This window comes from Podarcis muralis, chromosome 5 (genome assembly GCF_964188315.1).
Source record: "Podarcis muralis chromosome 5, rPodMur119.hap1.1, whole genome shotgun sequence".
Classification (NCBI taxonomy): Eukaryota; Metazoa; Chordata; class Lepidosauria; order Squamata; family Lacertidae; genus Podarcis; species Podarcis muralis.
The window spans coordinates 37084958-37102121 of record NC_135659.1 but is presented as its reverse complement, the minus strand read 5'-3'; the positions used below and the strand labels follow the sequence as shown (position 1 = coordinate 37102121).

Here is a 17164-nt window from a genome sequence, read left to right as displayed (position 1 = left end):
ATTTTGAGGGGATATTTAACGAGACCTTCCACAGGCACTACAGAAGATACTGATGACCCCTGAACTAATAATAAGTGGGACATATAGGTTTCATTTCATTTCATCTCTCTTTTAATTTGTATACCACCTTTCTGTATTATTATACAGCAACAAAATATACAACAAAGAACACACAGCTTATAAATGACCTGGTCCAATACATAAAGTAATAATAAAACATAGTTTTAAAATGGAATGACTTCCATCAAATAAAGTAATATTCAATAATCTTTTAAGAGTGCACAATAAACTTAACTCTCAAAACCTCAGCAAATAATTATATAGAAATTCACTCTTACCAATTACAATAAAGAATTACTAATCCATGATCAATAAAAATAACTGCAAGGCGCAATGCAGAAAATACAATACATTCAAAACCATGTAAAAGGATCAAATTGAGAAACAAAGATACACAAGTAATAATGATGGTGATGATGTTCATGTGTGCAGTTCTATTATTAGAAAGTATAGGGAGTGGAGAACCTGCATTGTTTTTCAAACTGACTTCATATGTACAGGACATTCAAGAAGAGCTAGAATTCACATAGCATTTTGCAAAAATAAAATAAAATAAAATGCTGCTTACCTCTGGGTAGCAGGTCAGATTTGCATACTTGCACAGGCTTTGATTAGCCATGACTTTGTACACAGGTTCTCCGGATGTAGCTAGAAAGCTTGATTTAATTGGGTTAAGTAGGAAACAGAATCACAGACTCTGAACAGAGAAACATAGCACAAGAGATACTTGGCATTCACAGGGAAAGCCCCAGAGAATACATTTAATTTCTGCCTTTCCATGTCTAGCATAAAATATGATACCCACTGTGCGAATGCACTTTCTACAACCCAATTTACTGTGCCTGCAAGCACTTCCAACAGGAGAGTAAAGCAGTTTGCTTAATAACAAGTACAGCAGTGGGGTAACCTTGGGGGTAAGCACAGAAAAGGAAATGGTATGATTTAATGACTTTGTATATGGACACCATAGGGAAAGCTATGGGCAGATGCAGAAAAAATAAAAATAAAAATACACCTCCAGGTGATCACTTTGACGAGAGAGAAAAAGCTATAAATATTACTCTTCCGGGATGCTTTCCCCCCAAATGCAAAGTGGTATCGGCAATACAAAACTGAGATTCCATTACCCTACAAGGTTCATCCAGAATGTGGCGCTGAGAAAGTACGCATCAATCTCGGAAGATGTTCAGGTGTCACTGTTATAAGAACACTTCAAGAACTTAAGGTGTTCACACCCGGCGAATGTTTTGGGGATCTCCCAGGATATGCAACCCCCTAAAAGCTTCCACATCAGTTTCCTGCCAAGCTTGGACTTCAACAGTGCAACCTTACAGCGGCGTAGCGTGGGTTGTCAGCACCCGGGGCAAGGCAAGTAATTTGCGCCCCCTAACCCGTGGATTTGCGCCCCTAACCTGTGGATTTGCGCCCCCTAACCCATGGATTTGCCCTAACCCCAGATGTTGCGCCCGGTGCGGCTGGCCCCCCTGCACCCCCCACGCTACGCCACTGCAACCTGACTCAACTGAGACATAAAACTGACCAATGACTCTTCCGCCTCCCCACTCACCACCACACACAATGTAGCTTCTTTCAGAAGAGGTGGCCCTCTCCTGACTTTCTGTCTTAGTGCTAAAATGCTGAACTAGGAATGCAAGAAGCATCCAGGCACCTTTCTTACTCCAAGAAGGATACACAGCTGTCACTGCCCAGTAAGAAATGCAGATCGCGATAAGGATGAAGGTGATGATTGGGTAGAATAATGTAGACATGATGTAACCAATTGCTCTAAAAAAGAGAGGGGGAAAATATATTTGTAAGCCATAAATATCAAAGTTTATATGCCTTTTTAACCTTTGAAACGTTTCCCACTCTTGTTTGACTGAGTGATATATTCCTTAGTAAAATATTCTTTATTGTTCTTTCTGGTTTCCTACTTTCTCTTTTTATTATAAAATCTCATATTACTGCCTTCCACCATTTTCTGTTGCATTCTGTTCCCAGTTCTATCTCCTCCTCCATTTCATTCCTCTTTAACACTCTGTCATTGTTTTTTAGATTATCATTTTTATGTATTTTGCACTGAGATGTATTGATTTTCCTGTACGTTGGCTTTTGCTTTCAGGTTTCATAACATTGATTCTTTTCTTCTTCTTAATTCCCCCTGAGCTGCCACCTTTTGTCCAGGCTGTGGTTGCTACTGTGCACCTTGTCCTCTCTGGAAGCCCTGCTCCCTGTGCTTAGCATATTGTTGTTTTTTCAAGCTGTCACAGCCAACCTGGTTCCCTTTTGCTCCCATACAATGCTGTAGTAAATCCTTCCTTCCTTCCTTCCTTCCTTCCTTCCTTCCTTCCTTCCTTCTTTCTTTCCTTCCTTTCTTCTGGGAATGTTTGTAGGAGTGAAACATAGTGGGTAGAATTCAACACTGAACTCTTCTAACTGTTCCATCAGTTTGCCAGACAGAATAATCCCAAATTGAAGGGTCAGTGAGGATGGGGTAAGCTCTGTTTCGCAAGCGGAGGTGTCTGTGCAGGGCTTTCACTTAACAGGGCTCATTAGGTGCATCCTACCCACTGCATTTTGCTGTTGCAGCATTTTTCTGCAACCTTCACTGATGAGGGAATGGAAAGCTGATAATGCTTTTCTTTAATACTGCCCCATATGGAACAAGGCTCAAGGCACTGCGTGATAGTGAAAAAGTGTGCATGCACACGAAAGCTCATACCAATAACAACCTTAGTTGGTCTCTAAAGTGCTACTGGAAGGAATTTTTTACATTAAACAGTAGTTCCGCATGGGGAAATCATGACTGGTGCTAGAAACCCCTTGAATAGTTTTTGAGTCACTGGAGAAAAGTATCACCTTATGCTACTTAAGGAATAATAACCACAAATCAGTGGTTTTCAGGAATTAACGACAGATCTCTTGGTTGACAGTGAAGACACAGACCGTTTGTTCTAACAAACTGCTTGTTAACCGTTCTAGCAATAGATTGCAAACGCTTTATTGCTTAATATAAATTGCCTTTTCATTGAAAAAATGTTAAACTGAGCTGGGGGGGGGATCATTTAGCTCTCAGTCATTAGCAACGCATTTTTCAAGGCCTTGACTATAGGGTACGCTCTGCTGCATTCATAATTATTACATGCAGCATTTCTTTTCATGCATTATGCATAAATATCGGAAAGTATTGCCCTCAAGTGACCTTTGAATGCAGAGGCAAAACTATAAGGAATTATTACCTCCTACCAGGAAGTTTATAAAGTTTCCAGAGTGTTTCTGTTTGAGGCTTATTTGGATAAAAGCATCTTATTTTACCAAGTGGCTCTGGAGAATTGTAATGATAAGGATAAAATTATATAGTACCGACTGGTGCTGCAACAAATAACTGCTGAACTCCATGTTTATAGCTTTAATGAAAAGGGACTGTTACATATTTAAATCACAGTCTCTTTATTCCACAAGAGCCTCCATATTTTGATGCTGCTGGCTTGAGAGAAAATCGGCACAGGTACGTATTCACGTTCCAGCACTGGTATGATGAAGCCGTTAGCTGTATAAATGCTGTTTATGACAACAGACTCAAGAAATCTATACACTTGGTTACTCAAGCATAGGTTGCCACTGGGACAAAATCTGTTCTCACTTACAGCATCAACATCACGGGAAGAATGTTGAATGTTTGAAAAAATGGTCTACCAAATTCACTATGAAAGTGGCATACTTTTAGATCTAAAGACTTGGTGTGTGAAAAGACCAATAAAGATAACAAACAAACGTTGCCTACATGAAAATAAGTGTTTTATATGCAAGAAAATACAGTGCCCATGTTACCACAGGGATCCTTCAGCAGTGTAGTGGCTACATTCATTCATTCATTTAATTTATATACTGCACTATACCCGCAGGTCTCAGGGCGGTTTACACCACTTTTAGACTGTGTTACTGTGCAATTTCTGTTCTAAACCTTGACAGATGTTCTACATGGACTTCTGGATTATATTCTGCCATCCTCACTGTTGAATATTTATATGTGGGATGAGACTGTTAAATAGCCTGGCATGTGGTGGCATTAATATTCACCCAACTGAATTTTTCACTCTCAGTGCTTCTAAAAACAACATTCTCAATAATGGGCTGGATGAAGGATATGCACCAGTTGTGGCCCACCTAATCTTCCGGGTGTTGTTTGCCAGTTCTTAAATGGGGCCATAGTACTTCTGGCACAGTATATTTACAATTTGGGTGCACTCCATGAGAGAAGTTTGCTCCTGGATGATAGATATGTGCTGTGCCTTCTGTCAGGAACATCTGAAATGCTGGTTACAAATTTTCATGAGGGTCTTTTAAAAAATTATTTTTTGAATTTACCGTATGCCTTCCACATGCCTCTAGGTCGATTGACAGTTTATGAACAGTACAAAAAAGATAATTATAAATAGACTAAAAAAAAAAATCAATGCAGTATAAACACCTAAGGTAGAGACAGTTTCATCCAGCAGCAAAAACCTGTTGAAACGAAAATGTCTTGAATTGTTTCTGGAAAGTAAAAATAGAGGACATGTGTCATATCTTAACAGGGATGCTGTTCCACAGAACTTGTCCCTACCACATGTTAGCACTGCAGACTACATGGCTTATACATGGTGAGGTGCTTGAATTACAGGCATTTCACAATGTGGCTGCTAGGGTGCCAGTAGACACAGGGAGAACATCATGCCCATGACCTTGATGTTGCATTGATTTCCAATCACTTTGCAGGCTGCTGCATATTGACCTCTCCATGTGACTACTTGATTATTTGAGGATCTAGTACCAAGTGACACTTTCCCCTATTCTTCGAGAGAGAAATTGTATGAACTGAGCAACTGCATGATGAGGCATTCATGAGTCACTCTCAAGAATATCTGCATGGTGAGAGGGAGGGGCTTGTCTCACTCCTTCAAAGTGCTATTTCAGCACCAAAAAACAATGCAAATATGAGAGGTCCAATGATTATGTGTTTCCAGTATACATACCTGCTACCTTCTTTCAAAAGTGCAATGGCGATTCGGATTCGATTTCTCAGAAATATTAACATTAGTATAATGACAACTTCCACTATGCAAAGTAGTATCACTGAAAGCAAGAAAATTAAGTTTATCGACAGATATCAAACCAGGACATTACCCCTTTCAAGTGGCTGGTTTCAGGGCTGCACTTCACAAGTTGTCCCATGTCTGAATTTAGCCCGGATTTCTAAAGTGCTTGGAAAGCATAATGCCAGCCAGAATGTGTGCCCCTGTCCTGATTACATTTGTGTGTTGTGTTTAATTATACATATATAAGGTTCATACTTGATGAGCATTATAGTATATGAGTGTTTGTGAATGATTTGTCTTAAAACAAAGCAATAAAATGCTGTGCTTTGCTTGAAATGCTCAGTTCCATTTGAAGAAATATATATTTACGATTAGACAGTCATTATCCAGTGGTTGGCTTTTGCTGCTATTTTAGCATAGTATTTGGGAAATGGAATTGATGTTTTAAAAGATGTGTCTGATTGTGACCTCTATCATCCCAGTGTCACTCAAAAATAATTCCAAGATAATCAGGATCGTTATTTGAGCCTAAAAGCAGCCTGAGAACTGTGTGGAAATGGGAGTGTAGCTTGGAAATATGATTACATAACAAATAATTTTAAGGATGCTGTCACATAAAATTGTGTAGTAAATATCTGTTACTTGATGAACATTTTCAGGGACAGCTGCAACAAAACTGTGTGGCAATTGACATTTACTATAATGCAGAATTTTTAAATATTCCTTAAACTGTAACCAAGCATTTAAGAACATTTTAAAACATTTTTAACAAATTACTAATGATAGTGTGTAAACTGTCACACAGTTATTGCAGTGACAGCGATGTATTATTTTGTATTACATTCTCCCACTTCTCCCAACTTTCATACTGTTTTGTGCATATGTACCAGCACTCCCAGTAAACTGTGAGATTATTATACAAATTCCTCCCAGGTTGTTTACATACTCAGGCAGGTGTTCACATTAGCTGCCCCCCACCCCCAATGTTACTCCTTGAAGAACAACCTTCAGTTTACTCTCCTTTTCCAAACCTGACACAGAAAGTATACTGCAGTTTGCAATGAACAATTTCACATGGCAATGGATGGATGCTGGGCTGACACACAGTGATTTGCATACCCTTCACCTTGGATAATCAAGCACTGAACGGTGCCCAATGCATTTGAGAAACAGATCCACGAGAGCAGAAAGTGCAAAGGCAGAAAATTGCATGGCGGGCCCAATAATCATGTGGAAAATATATTATGCAAATTAGCTCCTCGAGGCAACTTCCTCACTTGTTCCAGAAACAAACACTCTCCAAGGATGTATGCTCACGTTTTAATTGAGAGCTGTATGATTTCAGGAGTTTCATGGCATTGTAACATTCTTGATTTATTTATGAAAACAAAAAGCAAGCATCTATGTTTCTGTAACTCTATGAGATACATTAAAGAGAGAAGCATCCCAGGCTTGTGGTCCATGGGGTCACGAAGAGTCAGACATGACTAAATGACTAAACAACAAATATATATGTACACACACACACACACACACACACACACACACACAGTATATACCATATATACTCTCCCTATATATATACTCTTTCTATGTGTGTGTGTGTGTGTGTGTGTGTGTGTGTGTATATATATATGCATACACACACACACACACACACACACACACACACACACACTACACACACACACAATTGCTGATGATTTTGGAGTTAAAACCTTCCACATGGAGGAAGTGCACAACAAAATCTCTCTACACTAGCTAAAAAATGTTCAAAATGTTGCCAAGTTTAAAACATGAAATCTAAATTTAGTTCTGTTTTTAATTTCTAAAAGAGTTGCCAAAGTCAAGCTTGTTCAAAGGCCACTCCCTCATCTCCCCAATACCAGATTTGTGTCTATGTCATGGTGAAGAGAATATAATACACACATACCAAAGGGTTAAAATAATAATAATCCTGCAGTGCAGTCTCGGCAATAGAAACAGATTTCAGTCCCGGCTCTAATCTAGCCTGTGTTAATTCTCTTTTACAGATATTTCAAACATTATTACTTCCCTAGACAGGACGTTCTCTATGTTCAGTATATTGTGTGGTGCTGTTGCTTTGGTAAAAAGCTTCATAGATTGCTTTGCTTTGCTTTGTTGGTTATACTGCTGAAAATTAATATATTATAAAAAAGCATCTGGTAAATTATTGGAGAACTGAACAAAAAAAAAAAAAAGGTATTACCTTGCTCATCAATAATCTGTGTAATATGTTCATCACACCTGACAGTAAATCCTCAGAATATAGACAACTGAAGACTCCCCACATCCCTCTTTTTAATTATTTTGCTTATTCAGACTAGATTTTTCCAGTTCCCACCAGCTGCAGATAGCATAGCCAATGGTGAGGAATAATGGGCAATGCCCTGTGTTTGCTATTAATGGGAAGCTATTATTTGCTGCACGTGTCCATGCAAACATCTAACCACTGCACACCTGAATTTTTCTTGTGCATATATATATGTGCAGAAGTACTTTCTTTGCAGGAAGCTCTTAACATTTGGCTTCCAGTCAGCAGCTTGAGCACTAGCAAGCTTCTTAAGGCAAGAGCTCTATGAAACAATACTGATGTCATGCGCTTTAGTGCCCATCACAACAACAGCAAAATCCTGTTTAATTAGATGAATGCAAAGTGGGTGTCAAAATACAGACTTCTCTTTAAATCCACTTACTAAATGCTAACCATGTTTGCCTCAGTTGCAGATACACCCTGAAGTCCGTCTGGAATCCAATGTCGTAGATAGTAAGATCAGAACCAGGTATTCCATGAAGGCGATGATATTCCCAGTAGCAATGCCAAATACCTTTTGAAACAAAGAATATGCGCTGGAAGAGTGACACAGATCAATTCCCTAATCACTGCACAAATGGTAGGTCCCACCAAATCCCACCCCCGCAATGGAATCCAAACCACAGGCAGAGAACTGCTTATTTGCAGAAAGGTGCTAGAAGTAGCTCCATAACAGGCAGGAACAAGAGCCAAAACATAAATCATAAAGGAAAGCAAAACAAAATAAAACTATATAGTATCACTAGCTAATTTCTTCAGGGGGCAATTTGTTTCCCACTCCCAAATATACTGAGCAGCCGGAACAAGAGCACCATCAAAAGTCATTCACTGGAGGTCTCCAGAGGAAATTTTTGGCAGGGTGTAGTTTCAAACCATTTCAAACAAATAATTTCCTGCACTGTCTGGAAAAAGCATAGAATTAACAAATGGATATTGATGCGTGATGACTGTGCCTTTAACTCTTTCCCTGTTTACACCCAGCCAGGGAACTTGGGGCTCTCCAGATATCATTGGATTACAACTCCCATCATCCCTGAACGTTGGCCATGCTGGATGGGGTTGATGGCAACATCTGGAGCTAACAGCATAGCATGGTTTGCCAGTGCCATGTGCCGAGGGTGAATGAAACCCACTGCGCCAGCCTAGCACTTGCCACCAATGCTGCCAGAGCGATGCCAGCTCTGAACCACTTGGTGAACCTTGCAAAGTGGCTCAGGGCCAGCAGGGCAGCATGAGAAGAACTCATGACTGTCACATCCCTCTCACTCTGCTCTGACAGACCTAAGCTCCTTTGTGATACTAGGATCATCCCAGCCTCGCAAAGCGGCTCAGGGCTGGCAGGGCTGCATGAGCAGCCCGCCCCCCCCCCCCGAAAAATGTGCCAGGGCCATTGCCCCAGCAGCTGTATCCCATGCTATGCCCCTGTCTGGAGCACCATTCCTGTACAGATCAGTAAGCCACAGCCAATTGCATCTTCACAACACACATAACAGCACACATAACAACACACATATACGGAGTGGAATAGATAGCTATCCTTATATTAAAAACCCTCATTATGCCTGAAGCGGCCAGAGGTCTCTTTGAAGACCCTGTGCCGACAAATAAACCTTGTTTTGTATTTCAGGTTTTAGTAGGACAGAGTGGAGAAAGGATGATGAACCTTCCAACTTATAAAACCACAGGAAGAAAAGAGAAAATGTTTGTTTAATCCTGCAGCCACTGACAATTCCTAACAAAAGCCAGATGGTGATGTTAGTCTTCTAGACACAGAAAAGAGCCGCAGCTGCACAGTGGGTAGAATATGGCAAGCTTTTGCATGGTTCTTCTTTTTGGCACATTAAACTGCCAGAAAATATACTGCTGTCCTGCTGAGGGAAGAAAAACACAAACATGCCTCACAAGCAGGCACACACCTCAGCTGAACGAGGTCCAGCCCACAGTCTGTGGACTTTGAAAAGACTTGTTTGGGCTGCTGGGTGAAGAAGAGGAATGGACAGAGGGAGGGGTTTTTTATAAGTGCAGTGCTCAACTGGGAATTGCTAAGTAGCAAGTAGACTATTGAGGACAGAGGGTGATAAGTACAGTGGTACCTCTAGTTGCAGACTTAATTCATTTCGGAGTGCCGTTCATACCCCCAAAAGCCCACAATTAGAGCGCCTCTTCCGCGCATGTGCACAGCGCAATCAAGTGCTTCTGCGTTCGTAAGCTCAAAGTCTGCAACAAGAGTGGAACGCAACTAGAGGTACTACTGTATAGGCAGACGATTCCCAGTTAACGGTTGTTGAATTCATTGGTAGGAGCCACTTTTCCTCTAACCCCAACCTATAAACTTTGGATATGCAGTTCTGTGTCAAAAGCAAATCATTGGCACCTACCATAACCTATAATCCCAATCACACCAAAGATGAAAATCCAGAAGAGAACACCTGCTATGAATCTCAAAAGCACAAGGAAGAGCAAGCTGACAACCATTGCAATGAACAGGCCTCTGGAAAAGAAAGACATAGCAATTTAAATAAATCAGCAGCTAGGTATCTGTCCTGTCTTCAATGCTCCTCCCCACTGCATTTACTTTACAAACAATAACGCTTTCTGAAATGAGTGCTTTCCCTATCCAGGTTTGATGTTCAGTGTTTTAAATACATAGAAGCATAGGCGTCATCTCCCCGGGGGCTCTGGGTGCCCGAGCACCCACCAAATTTTCCATATAGGGGCCGGGCACCCACAAAATGCAGGGGTGGGCGTGCAGGCACCACACCCCATGGAAAGAGCGTGGTGTTCAGGCAGGGGGTGATGGTGGAAAAGAGAGCAGAGTTGATGGGGAAGAGAGAGCACGGATATCAGTTGGGAGGGGTCCAGTCACTGCCATATTGCTGCACCTCATGCCACACCCCATGGTATGATGTCATGATGCCACAGTGTGTGTCATGATGTCATGATAATCATCATCATAATCATATATTATTTATACCCCGCCCACCTACATATAAGTACATTAAAACATCAGTCATTAAAAACTTCCCTAAACAGGGCTGCCTTCAGGTGTCTTCTAAACATCAGGTAGTTGTTTATCTCCTTGACATCTGATGGGAGGGCGTTCCACAGGGCAGGAGCCACTACCAAGAAGGCCTTCTGCCTGGTTCCCTGTAACTTCACTTCTTGCAGTGTGGGAACTGCCAGAAGGCCCTCAGTGCTGAACCTCAGTGTCTGGGTTGAACGATGGGGGTGGAGAAGCTTCAGGTATACTGGGCATGGTGTGGGTGGGGCATGATGGACACCCACAGTGTGGGGCCCAAGTTGATGCCATTATGTGGCAGGATGGCAATAGGACTACAGCTAGAGTTTTCTGATGTGTAGATAGTATTGTCAAACTGTAGGTTAGAACCCAGGTTCTGGGCCACCAGATTTTGACAGAGAAATTGAATTCAGCCCTTTAAAGTGTGGTCGCGGGAAGCCTTGTTTATGAGTGGTAGGTATACACCCCTCCTGAATATGATACCATGGGGCCCCACCCGTTTCCTCATGGTTTAGGCACCATTGTAGAAGGACCACAAGGGACTGATATTCCTGCACAAGTGACAGGAAAGAGCCATAACGAAACCCCAAGATGCACTGATGTGGTAAATGGAAGTGCCAGAGGTGACTCCCCCACCCCCGCTTTTTGTGTGCCTTGCAGCACCCCAATTTCACATGCAAGAAGCAAGGCCTCCTCTGAATAAAAACTTACATTAAAATCCAATACCAAGAACTGGCATAGTCTTCAAAAATTTTCATCCCGACTGATCTTGCATCAAGAACATTATTGATGCCGCTTTAGAAAGAAAGGGGGGCAACATTTTAGTTTATGTAGCAGATATTCCTTATTTAAACAGAGCAACCCACTGTAATGAGAAAATGCAGGCTATATCAATAAAAACATCTTTTATGCTGGAAAAATGAAACATAAAGTGGCGTAGCCAGCAATATGCTACAGTTATGATGCCACATTTCTGAGTTTCTGCCCAAAACAAGCATTGGTTACAGGAGCAGTTGAATTCTAAGGACACTTCTGGAACTTAGGCTGTCCATGTATATACGCTTAGGCTAAAGTCCAAACCCCTGGCCAGCAACAGTAGGCCTTGAAGGAGAAGCCTAGCCACTATGCCCTCTCTCACAGCCTCACCACTTGCACTGGCCAGCGTGGGAAATGCCTTGTTGCTGTGCCAGCTCCCATGTTGGTACAGAAAATATGACTGGATTGGGCCCAGACTTGTGCATCTGCCTTCCATCTGGATGCTCACATTGGGGAGCTCCTAGCCACCATGTCTTCCACTGGTAGAATAAGTTGGTGGAGCCAGGCCCTCTCCAGTATGGCAGATTTGGGTCTTCCTCTGCCCTTTAAGTCTCACTAAACTCAACTTTCTACTGAGTTTGTTGATCTTGTCATATGTACAATCACATTAAATATATGTAGTAACTTTTAATCACCGTTATTACTAGTACTGTAGTTATAGTACTTTCACAATACAGTCATACCTTGGTTGACGAACGCCTTGCAAGTCGAACATTTTGGCTCCCGAACGCAACAAACCCAGAAACGAGTGTTCCGGTTTGTGAAAGTTCTTTGGAACCCAAACATCCAGCACAGCTTCTGTGGCTTCTGATTGGCTGTAGGAGCTTCCTGCAGCCAATCAGAAGCTGCATCTTAGTTTCCAAACATTTTGGAAGTTGAACGGACTTCCGGAATGGATTCTGTTCGACTTCCGAGGTACAATGGTAATACCGAATTTAGAATCAAGATTTATACAGAAATCCACCATTTTTTATGTGACTACAAAAAAAGCAAAGAATACAGCACAATCAAGGAATGCATTTTAAAGTTCCGCCATACTATGAACCTCCTTCCTTGGGGGTTTTTAAACAGAGGGTGGATGGCCATCTGTCATGGATGCTTTAGCTCAGATTCTTGCATTGCAGGGGGTTCAGCTAGATGACCCTTGGGGTACCTTCAAACCCTACAATAATTCTATGATTCTGTGAGCCTTAAAAACAAGGTACGTGAAGGATGGTTCTGCTGTAAATCTAAATGCATACTGCTAAGGCTGCTTTAACCATCTGATATGCACCTGGTGAAATTTCTGTCAATTGATCAAAGTTTCAATATCATCTGAGATAAAAAGCAACATTAGTTGAATCTCTGTAGTGACATAAATTAATTTGGAAGGGTAATATTTTAAAGGCTGATGTCTATATACAGGAACAAATGGTTTATTTACTTTGAAGGAGTCTGGATAAGGAGTTCATTCCCCACTGCCATGTTGAATGGTGCTGTGTTTCATAATAAACACAGCAAGGCTGTTCGTGTGAATGCATGAAGATTTTGCTTTCACATCCAAGGTTGAAAATTTGGTATATCATAGCTGAAATAACCCAGGGAAGGAGGGGAATGGCTGGGGGAAAGTTTAAGCACCTGATCTCTTCACACTTCTTTGATACTAGTCTCTTTCTAAAGGTGCTTTCTTATACAGTGGTGCCCCACAAGACGAATGCCTCGCAAGACGAAAAACTCGCTAGACGAAAGGGTTTTCCGTTTTTTGAGTCGTTCCGCAAGACGAATTTCCCTATGGGCTTGCTTCGCAAGACGAAACGTCTTGCGAGTTTGTTTCCTTTTTCTTAAAGCCGCTAAGCCGCTAATAGCCGCTAAGCCGTTAATAGCCGCTAAGCCGTTAATAGCCGCTAAGCCACTAATAGCTATGTTTCGCAAGACGAAAAAACCGCAAGATGAAGAGACTCGCGGAACGGATTAATTTCCTCTTGCGAGGCACCACTGTATTATAAAAAATGGCCACTGTGGGTATGTGAAGCTGGAACGAGGCCCCAGGGCAAAAGTCCAGGGCCCTGCAGCCCAGGAGACACCCAAATGACCACAGAGAGGGTGGAAGATGATAGGAGGCAGCAACAAACAGTCCTGATGGTCCGCACTTTGGCCACTGAACTGAAGCTACAGTAGTTGTTTCACCATTCTGTCTTATTTTTAAGAAAAACAGTATTACCCTTTTCTACAACAAAATGGAGCTTATTCCCAAAGTACATGTGTTTTATTATCATGGCGGCAGCAGCAGAAGAAGAAGGGGAGGGGACCCCAATTTTATTCCCGCAGTTGCAATGGTTCTATGATCAAAGTGAGTTTTATAGTGCAAAACCGCACATTGTTGGAGTTTTTCCTGTTTTAATTAGGCCTGGCAAAGTATTTTGCCTGCTTGCTGCTTTTGCATTTCAGGAATGTAGGGACAGTTGTAAAGCACAGAATAGCAGTGAGAGGGCAGGGAAGGTGAGAAATGTTAACTGTGTGCTTCATGAATGTGATCTGATACAATCCCACCACCACCAGACCAGGGTCTAAAATTTTCTAGCTGCACGAATGTAAGTTGCAGACATTTGTGTATAATCTCCAGTTTGCTCCTAAGATAACTGAAATGAAGAGTATGAAGATTCACCTCTTGTTTAAGCCAGATATGGCCCCATGTAATCAGTGCTCATAATAATAATAATAATAATAATAATAATAATAATAATAATAATAATTATTATTATTATTATTATTTCATGGTATTGCAGCCAAGCATAGAAATTATCATTTGGCAAACAGGTCAGGCAAAGTTATACAAACACACAGACGGACACACACAATCCATACTTTGCAGCTTCCCTGAGATCAGTGACGTTCCTTGTTTTTCCTCTTCCATCTTTGAAAGTAGTCTGATTGGCCACAGTCAGAACTCCATTTTTAGTGGCAAAATCAGGAAAACATCTCTTAAGAACTGTTAAAACAAAAACAAGAAAAAGAATATTTATAGTGAGTCCTGCTTTTATTTTTTTATTTTATTTTTTAAAAAACCCCTCCTATTCCTATTTGCCATTCGGTTCCATCCATTTAAATACCCTAAACTGATTTCTGTTTGCACAGCATTCTCTTAGAAATGGAACAAATATCATGGCTGCCATCTCATCCAGGTAGTAAGACACCTACAAGAAAAGGCATGTCTGAAGCAGCATGTTCTCTGCTCTGTATGTTACACTAGGGTGTCAAGGCCTGCCACCTGGTTTAGGCAAGTGGTCTGGTCTTGTTCCAGTGTAGCTGGAGGACAGCAGTGACATTTAAACTGGAGAAATCATGTGACGGGGGGATGCTGTGCATTAACTGAAGCAAGGGGATATTTCCAAGTGATTGTGCTTTAAAGGGCACATTGTGATTTTAGCTTAAGCTGGTTATCTCCCTAGTTTTAATTTGTCTTATGCTTTCCACTATGACCCTGATCTTATAAAGAAAATGAGCTAAGGGTGCTTCAAAAACAAGTGTAGGCGAATATTGCTAGTACTGGGGCATACCAAGATCATTGCGTACACTATCAGAGCAGAAAGCCAGGTCTGGGTCATTCATGAGGTGGGCTGACACAACTGCCTCAGGTGGCAGAACTCCAAGAGGTGGAGCTCCCTCAGACACCCAGCCAACCCCCTATGCTCCATGAGATCTCCAGAGATTTCAACAAAAACTGTCACTGCTTCGCAGGCACCACTGTGTGCCAAGGTAAAAGAGGCTTTGGCCGGGGGAGTGGGAGGCTCAGGTGGCGAAAGCACACCACAGATATTCAAATACTCACAAGGCCGGCTTGGAATGATCATGGAAGGACAATCTTCATCACGCATAACTTGGGCCACAGACTGGAAACCGAAAGAAAAACCCAAAGTTAGAAATAATCATGTGACAATTGAATCTATAGCGTTTGCCTTTTTTCTTTCTTTCTTTTTAATGCTCTTTTTAAAACCCTTGCAAATTATTTGATTGAGGCCACAGTAGAGCGTCTAAATGAAAAATAGGATGGAGCCGTGACTCTCTGGAATCCTGCTAACAATGAAAACAAAACAGTAGGCATCAGACAAAAACCGTTGAACAGAGAAAGCTTCAAGCAGGTGGCCTTGTGCTCATCGCAGGTAGGAATAAAATTACCTTTTAACACAATTAACATAATTAACTTAAGGCTGCAATCAGGACTCAGCAAGGGGTTTTCAGTATGAGAGGAATATTAAAGTAGGTTTGAATATTTGTTTCTAAAGCTTTCAAGTTGTTTCAAACTTATAATTTGATTACAAGGTAAGAATTAATTTCCAAGACAAACACCTATTCCCTCATCCTATAAATGAGTAAACTGGTCACTGTGGAAGAACCAATCCAAGCCTGGTTTAAAGGTATACCTTCAATAGTATGGTAAGTAAAAAGACAGCAGACCAAAATGGAACAAGCGTCACCTAGTTGCTGACTTCCCCGTTGTGTGAGAAATTTTGTATATCTATTTAAATTATAGTAATTGGCTAGTGCAATTTCCTCCCCTCCCCTGTTGCCCCGCAGAACCAAGTTCTTTTGGCAGGGGAGCTAGAGACAAAATCAAAGGACAAGGAAGTTCCGCCATGTACATGGAAGTCCTTTCCGCCATGGAGCTGCAGCATTGGATATGGCCCATTAGTTCTAGATTTACATATAAATGTATAATTTAATTTAAGATTTAAATATTGTTTAGTACATGCAATTTTTATGTGACTGTGCCCTCTTTTGTTTCCTTTCTTCAGTGATGGGCTTCCTCTTTTTTGGGGGGTGATGACCAACCTAATTTTTAAATTTTTAGCTACAAGACTACTAAGGTTGAAGATTTTTTTTGAAACTCTCATCAAAATAGCATTTTAATTATAAAATGTATCAATAGAAGGAAACCTCTTGCCCATTGCTGGTCACACTGGAGTCTTTGGGTATAATCTGCATTAGGAATAACATAGTTGTAACCAGCAATAGAGTTAAAAAACAACAAACCCTGTACAGCTATGGAGATATAAACCTGCTCAGGACTGCACCCACTTTGGACAGTTAAAAGGTAATATTCACATCGCAATATCTTATCTATACTCACCTTCCATGGCTTGCTAAAGCCAGGCTTGCAAAACTGTCTGTAGTATTCCCAATAACTTTTGTTATATCTGTAGGAAGATTGCATGTCTATGTAGGTTGCAAACCTGTCTGGGCACTTTGAGACACAAAGCTTTAAGAAAAGAAAAATGCACATTGATCTAAGCAACACGGGAAGATGAGAAAGTTAAATTATCAAAGCAGCTAGTCACAAAAAAAAAGCCATCTCTGAGAGTAATTCATTTCATCAGAATGCCTACTTAGCACAGCACTTAGAAACAGACATCACATTTTTTTTTATCCTTGCAGTATCTTGAAGATAAACACTTTTGAAACACAGAGGAGACAGTTTGACATTTTCATCAGCTGCAGCATTTTCTCCAAATCTTCCTGCCTGTTGGAAGTATTTGATTTTAAAATCTGTTTATTAATTCTTTTTCTTTTTAAATGAAGTACTTGGAAGAAGGCATTTTCTCGAGGCTTCCAAGTGCTTATAACTACTTTTGAAGGCAATTCAGTAGATGCCCACGCGGTATAGTTCTCACAGTACACAAACATTAATCAATGAAGTGTGCAACTGTTAAAATGGTTTTGCCCTAACAGGGTATTTGCAGAGCCAACCACTTTCACTTTCAATAGCTCAGTCAAAAGCAAATCAAGATTTCATTATTGTACATGGGTTAAGGCTAGCCTGTGCTTTATTCCGGCCATAACTCTTTCTAAAGTCATATAATACATGACAATCAAGTTCAC

At 41.0% G+C, this 17164-nt stretch overlaps 1 protein-coding gene across 6 annotated transcripts in view; it reads right to left on the bottom strand.

Annotated features, from left to right (window-relative positions):
• SLC44A5 (solute carrier family 44 member 5) overlaps positions 1-17164 on the bottom strand; it is a 155269-nt gene that overhangs the window by 19510 nt on the left and 118595 nt on the right. For 4 of the 6 annotated variants that reach the window (XM_077928581.1, XM_028733071.2, XM_077928580.1 and 1 more), the window contains 9 exons: positions 16416-16544; positions 15117-15177; positions 14144-14276; positions 11204-11287; positions 9852-9964; positions 7856-7987; positions 5076-5175; positions 1753-1845; positions 629-716 (listed from right to left, as the gene is read on the bottom strand). In XM_077928581.1, the coding sequence (XP_077784707.1) occupies positions 629-716; positions 1753-1845; positions 5076-5175; positions 7856-7987; positions 9852-9964; positions 11204-11287; positions 14144-14276; positions 15117-15177; positions 16416-16544 (933 nt within the window). The remainder of the gene's footprint in view (positions 1-628; positions 717-1752; positions 1846-5075; positions 5176-7855; positions 7988-9851; positions 9965-11203; positions 11288-14143; positions 14277-15116; positions 15178-16415; positions 16545-17164) is intronic. The other 2 variants (XM_077928582.1, XM_028733072.2) reach the window with 1 other exon arrangement.